This window comes from Gavia stellata, chromosome 15 (genome assembly GCF_030936135.1).
Source record: "Gavia stellata isolate bGavSte3 chromosome 15, bGavSte3.hap2, whole genome shotgun sequence".
NCBI classification, from domain to species: Eukaryota; Metazoa; Chordata; class Aves; order Gaviiformes; family Gaviidae; genus Gavia; species Gavia stellata.
Window position 1 is genome coordinate 16,466,137 of NC_082608.1, and position 15,111 is coordinate 16,481,247.

General features: G+C 37.2%; 1 protein-coding gene across 1 annotated transcript in view; it reads left to right on the forward strand.

Moving 5' to 3' along the window:
• Positions 1-13,342, forward strand: part of VAT1L (vesicle amine transport 1 like) — a 62,074-nt gene extending 48,732 nt beyond the window's left edge. The window contains exons 8-9 of the mRNA XM_059825042.1: positions 11,068-11,151; positions 13,244-13,342. Coding sequence (XP_059681025.1) covers positions 11,068-11,151; positions 13,244-13,342 — 183 coding nt within the window. The remainder of the gene's footprint in view (positions 1-11,067; positions 11,152-13,243) is intronic.
• The last annotated feature ends 1,769 nt before the right edge of the window (positions 13,343-15,111 follow it).

Here is a 15,111-nt window from a genome sequence, read left to right on the forward strand (position 1 = left end):
ACTCCTGAGTCTAAAATACTCAAAGAAATCATTGCTAATGATACTAACTTTTTAACACTGTAGTAGTTGATTTTGATTATATCCATGTTGTCCCTATGCACTTTTTTTTTCAGTAGATGTTTATGAAAATTGGGCCCTAGATACCCTGAGTTTGATGTGTCTTCTTGCATATGCTCAGTGCTTGATTTCTGTATGTTAAGAGCTGGCTGTATTCACCATGGGCAGGAATAGAGCCTATTCAAAATCCTTTAAATATTATGCTGCTTTTCCATCTGTCTTGTAAGATGCTGCATACCCTCAGCCTCCAGGAGAACAAAGAGAGTTTGAGAGGTCTCTTCGTCGAATTAATGGTGTAGGTAAGAGAAGAGAATCAGCCTGGGAAAGAGAGGATAGTCCAGGCCAATTGCAGATGCGGGTTTGCCAGCCTCCCATATACCCGGCTCCCATGCGAATAGATAATCGGAGGATTTTGTCACAGCAGTTAGGTCAATTAAATACTAGAAGCACTTTTCTGCTAGCTATTCTGATACACAGTGCAAGGAAAATATTCCTATCGTGAATGCAGATCATTCCCATGGAAGTGTGTTGTGGTCAAGACAGGTTATTCCGTTGCTCCCAAGGGAAATAATCCCTATCAGTAAAAGGATGTTTTTGTCCAAGTAACTGTGTCTGTGATAGGGTAAATTGCCAGTACTCACACCCAGGCAGACAGCTTTTCTACAAAAGCTTGTACAGAGGGCTTAGCCTGAGAAAGGAAAGTATTGCAAACTCATTAAAAAAAAAAAAAAAGCTATAAAAAAAGTCAGCATGTTTCCTAATGAAATATTACTCCGCTAAATCATATTGCATAAACATGAGAGAGACATTTCAAGATTAGCAAGGAGGAAATGTGCCAGCAAAACAATAGGACTGAATTTTCACGGATGTCAGTTTTCAGAGTAGAAGGACACAGTGCAAAGGAGCCCAGTGACTGCTCACCGTGTGTGTGTCAGGATAGCCAGGGAGCCTGTGTCCTGTCCATTCTCTTAGCCCAAGCCACGTTAACAGGGCTGTGGCAAAGGTAGCCTAGAAGGAAGATTTACTTTCGCTCTGTACTTCCCATGCCCTAATGCCCTGGCAAAATCTGCATGGAGTAGTATACCAGTTCACTGCCCTCAGAGCTGCCAGCAAATTAAGAAACTGTTATCCTTGGTTTCTTGAGTTTCCTCCCTTCCACAGACCAGAGCTAAACAGACATAATCCAGAAGACAGACTACCTGATTTTTCTTCATATGGAGTGCTGTGTTCAGTTTTAAAAGCTGTATATGCCAATGACATGAAAGAAAACTCTTCTCCTGGTCTGAGAAGAGCATATGCAATTATAATGCAGCTCACAATTCATATTAAAGACAACAGCTTTGTGATAGACCACGGCAGTGAGTCTGATAATAAAAATCATGTTGCCTTATAGCACTAATGAAAGCTATATTATTAAAGCTTTGCTTATGTGGTATCTCAGCTAGAATAGACTGCAGTATGCATCTTCATTACTGCACACAAATGATGCTTAAATAAATATTATTGATATTAGTGTTTGTAATTCTAATGGAGATAGCTCTGGGCTCATTGAAATAGTGTGTTATGAACAGCAACAGAACAGAACCAGCACTAGAATGAAAAATGGGCAAGTTTTTAATTCAGATTATTCTTTCATAAATCTGAACAAGATTTGGATTATTACCTGTGACACTTGGGTTGCCAAAGTAACCTTGACTAGCCAGCTGATGTTTGCATACCGCGTGGCACGATCACCATGGAGATCCTGTCCATGTGATTTTGCAGACATGATGCAGTTGCAGGCTTCTCAGACACACGACAGTGAGCAAGAGAGGAATTAATTATTGGTAAGGAATGCTCTTGCAGACAGCTCTTCTCTCTGTCAGAGCCTGCACAGAAGTAATGCAGAAGCTAAACTTTCCCGTGTTGTTTTAGCTGTGTATAGAGGACTAGGCCAAGGGTACTAGGAGGAAGCTTTCATAAGGAAAATACTGAGTTCTCCTAATGGAAGGTTTGTGGTCTGCGAATATTGGAGGAGTGGTCGGAAAGTGTTGACCTGTGTGAAAACCATGTTTGAAGGATAATATTCATTTACAGAACATATGTTTGAGTAATTGAAGCCTATTGAATACTACTAGTATTTCTTTAGCAACAGAGAATTTTGTCCTCTCCCAATAACTACTCTTCTCATTCACGTGCAACCTAGTGATGTCAGGGAAGTTACATCAGTAGAACAGGGAGTGACATTTGTTTGCATACATAAAATATTCCAAATCCTCCTCAAAAAGTAGCTGGCATCCTGTGCACTTTCCTTTCCAACATCTACTGAACCTCACAATAGCACTGTGAAGTAGATGTTGGACCTGTTCTGCACAACAATACCAAACCAAAGACCGCACTGAGTGTTAGAAAGATCCTATGAGATAATTTAATATGTTTTTGTCTTTTCCAACCTATTTCTGCACCAAGGCTTCTAACTTTAAGTTCTAGCACGTGCCTGTATATTTAGGCAATTATCTAAATCCCTTTGCTAGTTCCTGCATTTCTTGTATTTGGTCTCTATGTTACTGCTATTTCTTTCTCTCCTGAACTTGAAAGTTCTTTTATTGACAATACAGTTCAAATAAACAAACAAAACTTTGAAGAAAAGACATGATTCTGTTTCTGATGGTTAAGCAGGCTAAATGGGTGCTCCCTTCTTTCTCCCCATATTCTTTGGAGAACAGAAGTAAGAGAGCCTTAGGATAAAGCTATTTTGCTGTTGCAAAATGCTTTGTTCCACCTCTTTTACTTATATATGAAATTGGCTGTACAATGACAGATGGTTAAAAGGTGCTGTTACTATTTCTGTGTCCTACGACTGTGATTAGCAGGCTTGGCTATGATCAGGTGGGGGTTCAGTTGACATGATATACACACACCTTAGAAGCACAGTCCCTGCTTCAAAAAACTGTCCAAGAGCATCCCATGGTATGAGCCAGTAAGTGAGGGAGCATGGGGTAACTGTTACATGACTATGGCAGCTTTTAGTCTGAAGAATCATCTGAAGGATTAAGGAGGGAAGGGACATAGTTGGAAAAGTAAGACTTTGGGGTGATCTTTGCAGCACAGGTTTCAATGGATGAGGGGATTATTTCAGGGCTAGAGGGAAACATCTTGACATGCTGGAAGGCTTGGATATTTTCAGTGTGTAAACAGAGGACAAAAGGTGATTTTTTGAGATGCTATGTGAAAATAAACAGCAACATTGAACCTAAAGGTGTGGAAGTAATGAGAGGGAAAAATTACAGTTGTAGATCATAAACTAAATTGATGCTCTGTTCCACTGTGCCTATCTGGAGGTGAGGGATGTTCCCTTTATTTGGGTGCTGATCACGTTTTTGACAACACGTGATGATACAGTGTTAGAGCGATTGGCAAGTTTGACAGATTGCACTGAGATAATTGAAATAATTTCACTTCTGGCTTGGATTAAATTTGTAACCTTGGCATAAGATTCTTTAGTCTTTCATACTGTGGCCTAATTTACCAAAAAGGGGAATAAAGGATTCCTTTATTGTAAGCATAAATCCTTTCATATAGCTCAGGGAAACCCACTATCACCAGAGGGGCCCAAGACAAGGCCCCCAAGAAAAGTTTCTGCAACAAACTGCATTCAACCTCATGGAGTTAAAAGAATATCTACTCTTCTATTGCACCAGTGTCTTTCAATTCCATTTTTTTTCTAAAGTAAATGTGTAACTTTGAAAAAAATTGATAAAATTCATGATATTACTGAGCTGAACAGCTTCATGTAGGATGATGAAAGCACTATATTTTGACATTCACACTAGGAAGTTTTTCCATGGCATGTTGCCTTTACTGTTTCTCTCTACTAAACATCCATATTACTAACATGAGCCTAAAGACCCCAATGTGTTTTGTTGGCATAGCAAGCGGCTTAGTGTTCCAACTTTACAGTCTCTCTTATTTTACTCCTGAGATTGGTTCCTTATAGGAGCCAAATACAGATATGGATCATTATGTGTAAAATAATATCCAAAGGCTTGAAAATAGCATCCATTTCTTAGGCAGGCTGCATTTATCTTTCACACTGCGAAATGGTGCAACAGATAATTAGTAATACATTTTCCATTTAACTTTTCCAATATTTATAAAGCAGTTGACTGCTTTTGCTATATTCTAACAACAAAATGAAGTTCCAGAGACAACTGAATGTCAGCAAGCATTTATGAATACCTCAGTAGAGACTACTGTTGGCTTTTGGTTTCAAACGCAGAACAGCCAACAAATCAGTTTGAAGTAAAATGGGTAAATAAGTTGAGGCTTGACTATAGCAATGCAAAGTTGGAGCATAATTGTTTGTTTCAGGCATATATTATTTATAAAGGGTCAGACTTACATCCAGGAAAACATCTCTGTTCAGGAACTTTCCAAAGTAATCATGGTCTCAGCACAGTCTTCAAGCTTGTTCTGTAACAGGGATCCAAGGTTAAATCATAAGATATCTTCTGTAAGGCACTGCACTCCTCACTTCATCTCACTTCAGTTGCAGGCTTCAGCAGATTGAAGGATCAGTGCCATGACTACCAGGACAGTAGAGGTGGAGACCTGAAATTAATTACTTAAGATGAAAAGCCAGACAAAAATCTGTCCCAGTTACTAATTTCAGCTGGGGAAAACATAGTGCTAAAAGCAAACAAGAAAAATCCAAGGACAACATAGAAAAAACCCCTCGTACTAAGGCAGGTGTACAAGATGCATTTCAGGAAAAAAAGTCTTTTAGTCAATTTAAAATGGACTGGTTTTACACACTCCCATCAAAAGCTATGGAAAACCAATGTAATCAGAAGCTAGTTGAAAATATCCAAATGTAATGTCATAATCTGATAGCATATTATGTTACTGGCTCTGTTTGGAATACACCTTGTTTTTCATGATTTTAGATTTGCAGAAACTATTTGAGGAAAACAACTGTGTTGTGGCTGTTATTTTTAATTTCAGTATGAAGATATTTTTTCCAGTCTGAGTGGTTACAGGTAAAAACATGCTTAATGTTGTGCTTTTTTTACATATATTTCTCACATAGAAATATATTGCAAATTAGTCAGGAGTGCTGACGGAGCACTTAATTAAACTTACATAAGTCATTTGTGGATATAACGTGATTCCTAAAAGCTGATTTCTTAGTTGCAGTATTAGTACTTTACTATTAGCACTCTGCTATTTTTAGTACTTTACTATTTTAGAAATGCCAGTAAGAAACCAAAATAATTTTTTTCTCTTTTTTTTATGCAAGCTTGTACTTTATTTTAAATTAGAATTGCTATCAGCTCACTACTGACAGAATGGCTACAATAAAATCATACCATGTTCCCAGTGCATACACTGCTGTTGTATTCAGTAGAGGAAAATAATTTATGGCTGTTGTTGTACTGTATTCTCTTTTGCTTTTAGTGAAATAAAAACTTTGCAAATCATATGGTCTGCCATGAGGTATTAGTGAAAGAAACATGGAAATCTGTCTTTCTTTTAGAGATACTACATCAATTTAGCATATTATTGCTACAAGGAACAGGGAATCTTTTGTGTTTATAATACCATGCTATTTTGCCATAACAATATCTAGAGCTAATGTGATACTACTAAATTAGCTGTTTTGTTAAATTGAGGCTATATAGGCATCTCTGTGAACTACAGCCTAGTTGAAAACATTCCCTTTGCTGCAGTGACAATTTTTTTACAAAAAGATTTTTTGTGTCTTCTTTTTTGGCTTATTTTGGTAATAGGTAGTATCAAGACCTAAGTATCAGTAATTTCAAGGTACATAATCGGTCTTTCTAAAATTATGTCAAATTCCCCAAATCCAATAGAATCATCAACACTGAATGAATCATTTTAGCAACCTACTCCATTGGAAAGTTATCTTTATAAAACCCCACAGAGTAAAGACCAGACTAACCTTTTCCCCATCACAAAGTGCAGAAATAAACACTCACCCAAAACACACGGACAGAATACCCCAAAATACATACAACTGCCTAGTTGAAGCATTGTCCTGAGATGTGCTGAGATTTTCCTGTTGATTCCTTTGTGTTACTCTTGTATGAACAGGACAGGATTATAATTTTCAATAATTTTAATTTTTTAATCAGTGAAGGAAGGTTGAGCAAAATGTTGCATGCCGTTACCCCGAGTGTGGCATCATTTCTGAATTTGCAAACAACTATTAGCACAGTCAGTGATTGTCAAAGTTCTCATTAGGAGGAACAAGTATTGAGCTTTCTCAATCCAGGTTTTAAAAATCTGTTACACCCACATGGAATACCAGACTTGGCCATTGTTAGAATTTCCAAAACCCTATTCTTTACTGTATATCATTACCTGCATTGTTTTTGAGAGCCTGTAGAGCTCAGATGTTTGAAAGTAGGAAGACAAGGCAACTATCTGTCCCTTGAATCTAGAACCCAGTGTGGCCAGTCAACTTGCTTTTTCTTTGCTTTTCTGTTTTAGTTTGTAAGCAGACTTTTAAAAATACTAACTTTTTGCAATACTTACCTGTATAAAAATTGTTAGAGGGAGGCTTTGTTGTTACAGCTTGTTTGTGAAGAGAGAGAAAATCTAGTCTGGTAGGAGATGAAAGTATTAAACAATAAAATTATCATTGAAAATTACCATTTTAAGATAAGTGCCTCGGCTTGATTTTTAAAAGATTTGAAGGCTGGAGAAGATGAGCCTATTTGAAGCAAAATAAGAAATTTTAAAGAGGACACAATATCCAAAGTTCTTGATACTTTTGAGGAGTACCCCAAGAGAGACACTATGGTGGCGTTAGAGAGGATTCAGTACAGCTGTCAAACTTCATACTTCCAGAGAACACAGCTGTCGTGAAACACTTAGAACATTCTCTGACTGGTAACATGAAGGCATTTCTGCCCTTACTCTCCTACCAAGGTCTACTGACAGTAATTGTTGCTCTTCTCAGTATGATACACAATACAGATGGCCAGAAATGGCTCTGATCCAAGAGAAGCTCTGAGATCCCGACCATAACATCCCCTCAGGAAAATATACTTGAATAGGCTTTTTCACAACAGGTCTTCTTTGCCAGCTTTGTGATTTTTTTTATCCTGTGGTTGTATCAAGACTTCTTTGAAGAATTCTGTTGGTAGCGTTGGTAGCATAACACCTTTTTAAATGTGCAAGGGTGTGTTAATAGATTAAAATTTTCGAAGAAATGTTAAAGCTGCTAAATTTTGCCTACAACGCTAACATAGTGCAATGGTTCTGTACATTCCCAGTTAAGCTCTATATATGTTATATTCCTTGCCTCTCTGCTTGGGTCGAGCAGAGTGGTATGAGGAAGGAGCTCATAGAAGGCTCAGAAAATCTGCAGCACTCGGGGAGTTATGATGGAAAATGAGAATTTGAATATTTCTCACAGGGCATGGTAAGCATGACTTGTAAAGGACCTTGAGGTACATTGGGTTTGTCTTTCTAGACCGTGGTTTTTGTTTTACAAATTACCTCATTATTGCATAGGTCATCTTAATTTCCAGATTCACTGTCATTGCTGAAAAATACTTGAATGAGGATATGTGATAATATATCCATGACTGTACCATTTGTAGAGCTGAAAGGGATCAGAGAAATATACTTGTTCAAAATTGTTTCTCCAATTACAAAAGCATATTCCCTAAAGCAAATGCAAATTGTTTCAAACTGAGTTAGAAAGTGTGGTTTGGGTTTTTTTCCTGTGTTTGCTCTCATTTTCCACTAGACTGAACAGAGAGGGGAAGATGATTCTATTCTAGAGTATGCTTAAAAACACTATGTCAAACTAAAATACAAATTAATGCAAGTGTGCTTGAGGGAAAAGGCAAACTTGGGATTCTTTTTATTTCTCCTTTGCTATTAATCATTTTCCTCTACTGCTGCCTAGGAGTGCCTATGTTGGGTTCATCAGACAGTGCATGGCTGTGCAGCATTCTGGGTCTTCCTTGTTTTTCAGTAACTGGTTTGCCAATGTTCCTTACATAAACAACATGGAAAGTGGAAGCATTTTCCAATTGTCCACTAATGTGTAAAAATAGTTCTGATTCCAGTGCAGAGCTCTGTGATACATACTGTGTCAATTTTGGGGCTCTCAAGGCTAAAATCTGTAGTTCAGCATTAGTTTAGACACAAACCCTCTAAGGGCTGAGCTATACTGAAAGCAAAGACCAACAGAATTTTTGTCCTTTATTCCAGCGAAAACTCTTTATATTAGTAAATGCTCCTTTGCACTATTTCCAATCCAAGAGCCTTTTGCTGATGATACTGCACAAGAAGAAATTCAATTAACTTGTCCATATAAACAAAAGTACGTCAGATCCATTTACTTGGATTTGAGCTGACAAATGCAAATAGCAACCAATACAGAATAATTGATGAAAAGTAATTTGGGGACGGAATTCTGTAAGAAGAGGAAAACCCTTTTGATCCTTGCTACTGGAAGGGATATTTATTTTGAATCAAGCTTCAACCACTTCAGAGAACCTCCAGTAAATTCCAGGATTTCCACATGCCTCACTGTACTACCAGTTAAGCCTGGGTCTGATTTTAACCAAGTGGAGAGTGATTCACTGTCTTCATTGGTAACATGCAAACACTCAGGCACAGGCTTAGCAGAAGCTCCCTACCATGCTCTGTGAAAGGCAGACAGCAGCTTAAATGTTCACATGAAAAAGTAAATGCTTTTATATAGTCTGCATAGAACTTAAGCCTTAACCATACTTGCATAGCAAAGAAGGTTTTTAATTCTCTCTGCCCTCTATAGTATAAGAGGGAATGGTTTCAATATTCAGGCACGTTGGGAAACAAGTAGTTGCAGTCTTGGTTGAATAAGGGGACTTTTAGCAGCCATAAACATAAAAATTACTCATTTATAAAATAGCTCATGGGCTCTTAACTCAGACATAGTGTACTGAATGGCATTGCACTAGTACAGAATTTGACTAACTGGGTAGGTAAGTTACAAATAACACTAAAATATGCAGATGTTGTATCAGCTCTTCAAACTTTTTTTTTCAAATTTTTAATATATTTTAATAGCTCCATCTGGATTCCATAGCCCCTATTATTGTTATAAGTTTTATTGTTCCCTTTGCCTCTGCCTGCTATTTGCATTTGCAAGCTACGTACAAGCGTCCTGGAAACAACTCCTGAACCTTTCTCCAGAGTCTTAAATTTGATACTGTGCATGCGAAAAATGCAGGGAAAGCACATTTTCCTCAAATTTGCCTTGCTAAATGTGATATGGTACAAATGAAAATAAATTTTGCATACCCTGCTTTCCACATGATGTTCTGGTAATAAATTTCAATGGATGGGCAATTGTGTTTGCTGATTTCTCCAATTCTGTCACATCTATGTTGGTTATTTATGCTGTGCTATAGACTCCTAGAAGCTTGATTTGGCTAGTAAGAGTAATAAAAAAGAATACAGCTGCTGCTTCTTCAGAGTCTTTGTTGGATATTCTTAAAGGAATATTGTCCATAGCACAGAACAATTAGGGATTGTTTATGCTGTAAGGTAACTTCATAAAAGTTACTGTGATTTTGTGGACTACATTTAGAGGTCAACCTCCTATCCAGTGGGATTCATAAGACTGTGTTTTCCAAGGTTAATTTACAATTATGCCCTAAGTTAAAAAGTCATTATGTTTTGAAGTGCAATTTTTCTTTTTTTCTAACAGATTGGATATTTTTAAGTCTCGTATTTACTAATTGAGGGAACCACTTGGCAAAATTAAGGTTGTAATACTGAGTTCACTCCAGTCAGCTTTCAAAATAAGGCCGACAGATGCTAAAGACATTTTGTGCCCAGCATCCATTAAATTTAATTGAAAGTTGAAAGCTGTATTTGCTTAGTATCTTTAAAAATCTCATACTTCCTTCTGTATTAGACATTCAGGAATTATCTTAGGTGCCTGGACCCCAATTCAGGCTTTTAAATGTACTGTGGGACCCACCTGTTCCCAAGTCAGCATATTGTTTCAAACTTTTATGCCATTACTCTTAAAATATTCAATAAAACTATGTCACAGATGGTAGATCCTATTAACATAAAACTCTTTCTTGTCTGAACATATCCTGTTATGCCAGCAAAAAATAGCGTGATGAGGATATGAAACAGCCTTTATGTGTACATTTTCAGTTCCTGAAGTTTCCCACCGTGAAAGTGAGGAAACTTTTGACATTTCCAATTTTCAGTGATTTAATAGTGGTCTGCATGCTGCACATTGAACATTCAGTGCAACACACACAATTTCAATTCATCAACACTGAGCTCTCATGAGTTCTGAAACTTCATACATCAAAATAAGCTCCTCTCCAGTGCACTAGCAAGAAGAGGTTTTTGTTCCTTTCTCACATGTGCTAATTGCAGCCAGCTGTTAAATGTCTAGTCTTAGTGGTATCTGTAGGACTCTACTTATTTAAAATTAAAAAAAAAAAAAAAAGTGGAAAAAGAAGGAAAGAAATACTTATGCAGTGAGAACCACAGTATTGCATTGATCACAGCCACTGTCTGGATATGGCATTCTCTTTATAGGAACACAAAAGAAATTAATTGAAAAATATCATAGGTCAATTGGAAAAACATTCCATACTTTTAGTGAAAGTAGGGTTTCTTGATAAATATTCTGCAAAGAGAAAATCTAATGAACAGCCTGTAAGGATTAACTCCCTGAGCCTATATTTCTTTCTGCACCTCAGCTAACCGTTGCTTTTGTACTGCATTAACATTATGTATGTATCACACTATTCAGAAACTGTCATCGAGACTCACATCCCATTTTTGCAAACACAATGCAAAAATCAGGCCTTGCAAATGAACTAAAAATGTTTAACTATTAATTTTGTTTCAAGCAGCTGTTTGAATGACCTTGCACATAGCATGCCTTAAATGTATTGCTGGTTTTGGAAGGAAGGAATTCAGGCTTCTCTTAGTGTGTACCTGAAAATGATCAGTAGGTTATCTTTCTTTCAGGTGAAGGAGGCCATGCAGAGAATCCATGACCGAGGAAATATAGGAAAACTGATTCTGGATGTGGAGAAAGCACCAACTCCCCTGGTGAGTGCAAAGCACTACACATTCAGTGTACAGTCACACAAGTTAAAGCATGGTAGTGACTTTTGGAGACATGTCCCTTACTTTTTTTTATACAGTTTTCTTCTAAATCCATAGCACCTAAATACAACCAATAATCATAATTTATATATTTAATCCAAAGTGGAATAGAATTGTAATTCCTAGAGTCCCAGCAGTTACTTTTCTATAACGAATGGCTATCAGCCTCTCCAAAAATGCATCTATAAGTCTTAGGTCAGGGTGAAACTGCCACATCTATTTCTGTCCCTGTGATGGAAAACAAATAGACATTTCACATAATAAAAAATTCCTGTATTAATAAGTGGATTGAACAGAAAAAGACACAGTCATTAGTTCAGTGTACAAACATAGATGTGCTTTCTGATTTCCATGCAAAAGTCAGAGTATACCTTTGGTAGGAATTTCTTTTACTTTTTTTATAATATATGAAGTATAATATCTAAATACTTCCTGCTAGAAATGTTCTGAAGGAAGATAGTTGTGATGGAGCTCTGGTCCACTGGATTTGGAGCACTTAACATGGTACTGAAATGTTACAGAGAGCAGTAGTAAATGAAAAGTCAGGCTCACACCTAAACATTAGATGATGATGTAGGAAAGAGCAGTAAAGATCATGAAAAACTGACTTCAAAACAATACTGATGTATGAAGTTTGCTTTCAGACCTGAGGTATCTCCTCTTTCAAAAGAACAGAAAAGAACCTGGAATTACAGTTAAGGTCTTACTCGCGCTTAATCTGACATTGGCCCCAAATCTCATACAAAATCACTACAAGGAAAAGGAAGGCTTTTGGGACCTCACATATGGAAACTGGGCATTATTTTGTAGCTGAAATGCATCTTAAAACTGAAAAAATAATCCATAACACAACATTAATATGTTTATTCCATTGGTTCTCTTGGTATTGTATATTCACAATAGCCGTTGGTTAGAAGGTGAGAACAAATTTGATACACTTTCACAAAAGGGTGTTAATTCAAAAATATGGGGAACTTCAGAGCATTGCTCTTCCATTGGAATCAGGTTCTGTTTGAGATTTTTATTTCCAGCAGAGGCTAGTGATCAAACAGGGAAGGTACAACGTCACTGCATTTCTCTTTAAAAAGTGAATGGGTCCCTTGCTTAGTTGGTTTTGAAATAGTTATAAGCTAATACAAGAATCTTCTTGTGTCCTAAGAGAGCTAATGCTGGTGTATAAGAGAATTCAGTCATACTAATCTATGCTGTTAAATGCTACCACCTGTCAGGTTAACCAGACTCTTGTGCCTCCAGCGACAAGTCAAACTGACAAGGTGAAGTACAGGAGAGTCTTGCACCTTTACACAGCTTGTAATAAATATTCCCATGGGAAGAAATACAATGTTCTCCTTAAATGCTACCCTGAGTTACAACTTTCTGCAATTGCCTACTATTTGTACAGACATCTTCGATAAAATATGGAAATGCAGCTTCTCCCCAGTCCTGTATGATCCAAGATGAGTACTCAGTCCTGTATGATCCAAGATGAGCACTCTGTCATGGGTATATTCTGCCAGCCTCTACACATCCACTGCTCTATACAGTTTCATTGTTTTTTATATAAAACAGTTGCGCTCTCAGTTTTCATGACACTATGCCTCATGTGGGACCCGATTCCATCCATTAGCTGGCGTTAAAGAATAACATTACCTGTTTCTGGAAGAGCAGATACAGAAGGAGGTAAACCAGAGGTCTCACACATTCTGCAAACTTCATACACAGTCATATTTCCTGTCTGAGAGCCTTAATATCAGTTTGCTACAAGTGCACAGATCAGAGTCTGCTTGTGCAACTGTCCTACAAAGCAGCTTTCTGTTACATAATTCAGCTGTAAGCCGTGAGGGAACAGCTTACCATTTTAGCTGGAAGTGGTGTAGTGCCAACAAAAGTTTTGCACAGACAGAATGTTTATTTTCATGTTGCAACCATGTCTTCTTTCATTTTTGATTCACTTTATCAAATGAATCAAACTGAAATAAGAATGAATAAAACAATGTGAAAGGTGCTTTAATGTCCTTCATCTTTCATCCTACAGATGGCCAACGACAGCACAGAGACAAGCGAGGCTGGAGAAGAGGAAGAAGACCATGAAGGGGACAATGAGAATAAAGAGCGCATGCCATTCATCCAGTAACAGCCAGAGGTGGCAGAAGCAGGAAGATTGATGAAGTAGAAGGGAACAAGACTGGGAAATCTATTCTGTGCATCAGTGAACAAATGCTGTAGTACAGTGTGTGTTGTATTTGTCTGCAGTCAGCTGAGCTATGAGCTGTTGATCATTGTTGTTTTGAACACAAGTGCCATTCTCATCCAGTGCAGTATTATGACATTCCTGTGTAATAACCAATTTCCCTGTAGGAGTCCCGTGGATTTTTCTGTTCTGGTTTAAAAGCCTTATTAACTTACTGTGTAATTTTAGATGGGCATCTTTCTCATGCAAATTCCAACATTTTGAATAAAGTTATTTGGGGGGTTTGGGCTTTTTTTGCAAGTTGGAAACAGTAACAAAAAAAATTCCCCACTTGCTGTCTGGAAGATTCTAGTAACTAGAGGGAGGATTTTAAGTTTGTGGATTTTCAGTGTTAAAATAGTTTTCCTTTTATGAACCACAGATAAAAGTTGCAAAAAAGATGAGTTTTCATTTTCCTCAGTCATGCTTTATCATTTTATAAGCAATCCTATCTTCATTTTCAAAAATACCTCATTTAGAATTGTGGAATCTGAAATTGTGCAAGAAATCATTAATTGAGAGACTTTGATTAGTATTGTATAATCACGTTAGTCATCAGTACCAGTAATTAAACACTTCAGAGTGCCAACTATCATGCTTTCCTGTTGATCTGAGCTATCACCCTGTACGTTACAGGCAAAGAGAAGGATCAGTGAGCCACTCTTTTTAGACCCAGGACTTTAATTGCCTGTAGTGTTTAGCATTGTTATTGACAGATCAACATCTTCTGCTAAGGACACATTGATTCATCTGTGTCCAAAATCCAAACCAATTTAAATTTAATTTTTAAATCATATTGGTAAGGATCACTCATCAGTATGTGGAAAAATTTGTTGACGGAGTTTACTGCTCTGAAATAGCTAATGCATTGATCAACTATCAAGCTGGAGCTGAACTCCTATGGATGTTAACCCTGTTAAAAATGAGTTTTAGGCCTTAATCCCATCAGAAAGTATGCACAGGGATAACTTTATCTAGGTGAGTAGTTACAGAATCACAGAATAAAAAGCTCTGCTCCACATGTACAGTTACGTTTGTAATTATTTGCAGGATCAAGACCAGCTAGTCTTATCTACCTCCCACTAGTGGAAACTATATCTGAACATGACAAAAGTAAATATTTTTCCATGTCTTTCAGCTATCCAAGCAGCAGCTACTCAGGTCCTCAATTGTCTTGTTAAAACAATTATTTTAAAATGACTGCAATCACCTACAGCAGAAATGCTAAAGGAATGTCAGAGACCTTGTATAATGCCATAAATCTTTGAATTAATAGATTTTTTTCAAAAGAAAGTATTTCCCTGGGCATGGCTAGTTGTTCACCTAAATCTACAAGTATCCTGTAGTGATAGAAGTTAAAAACTAATACAGAAAAGTGGAGAGGGAGGGCTTCTCAGGCTTTTCTCAATGTGAAAGGACTTGTGGGTCTGGATGACTTTTATGTGTGGTTTTAGAAGATTCTCTCTTGTTTTTTCTGTTTTTTTCATCTTGCTGCCTGAGTATTAATGTCCATCTCTTTACACTGTACTCACTAAGTTGCTGTTCTAATACCAGATAATTGTGCAGAATGTTCATTCTGAAGGAGTTTCCCTTGGGTTAAACAAAAAATAATGAGAAGAAATAACTCTGAAAAAAAATGCCAAAAAAGCTTTTGAAATATTAATTGAACCAGA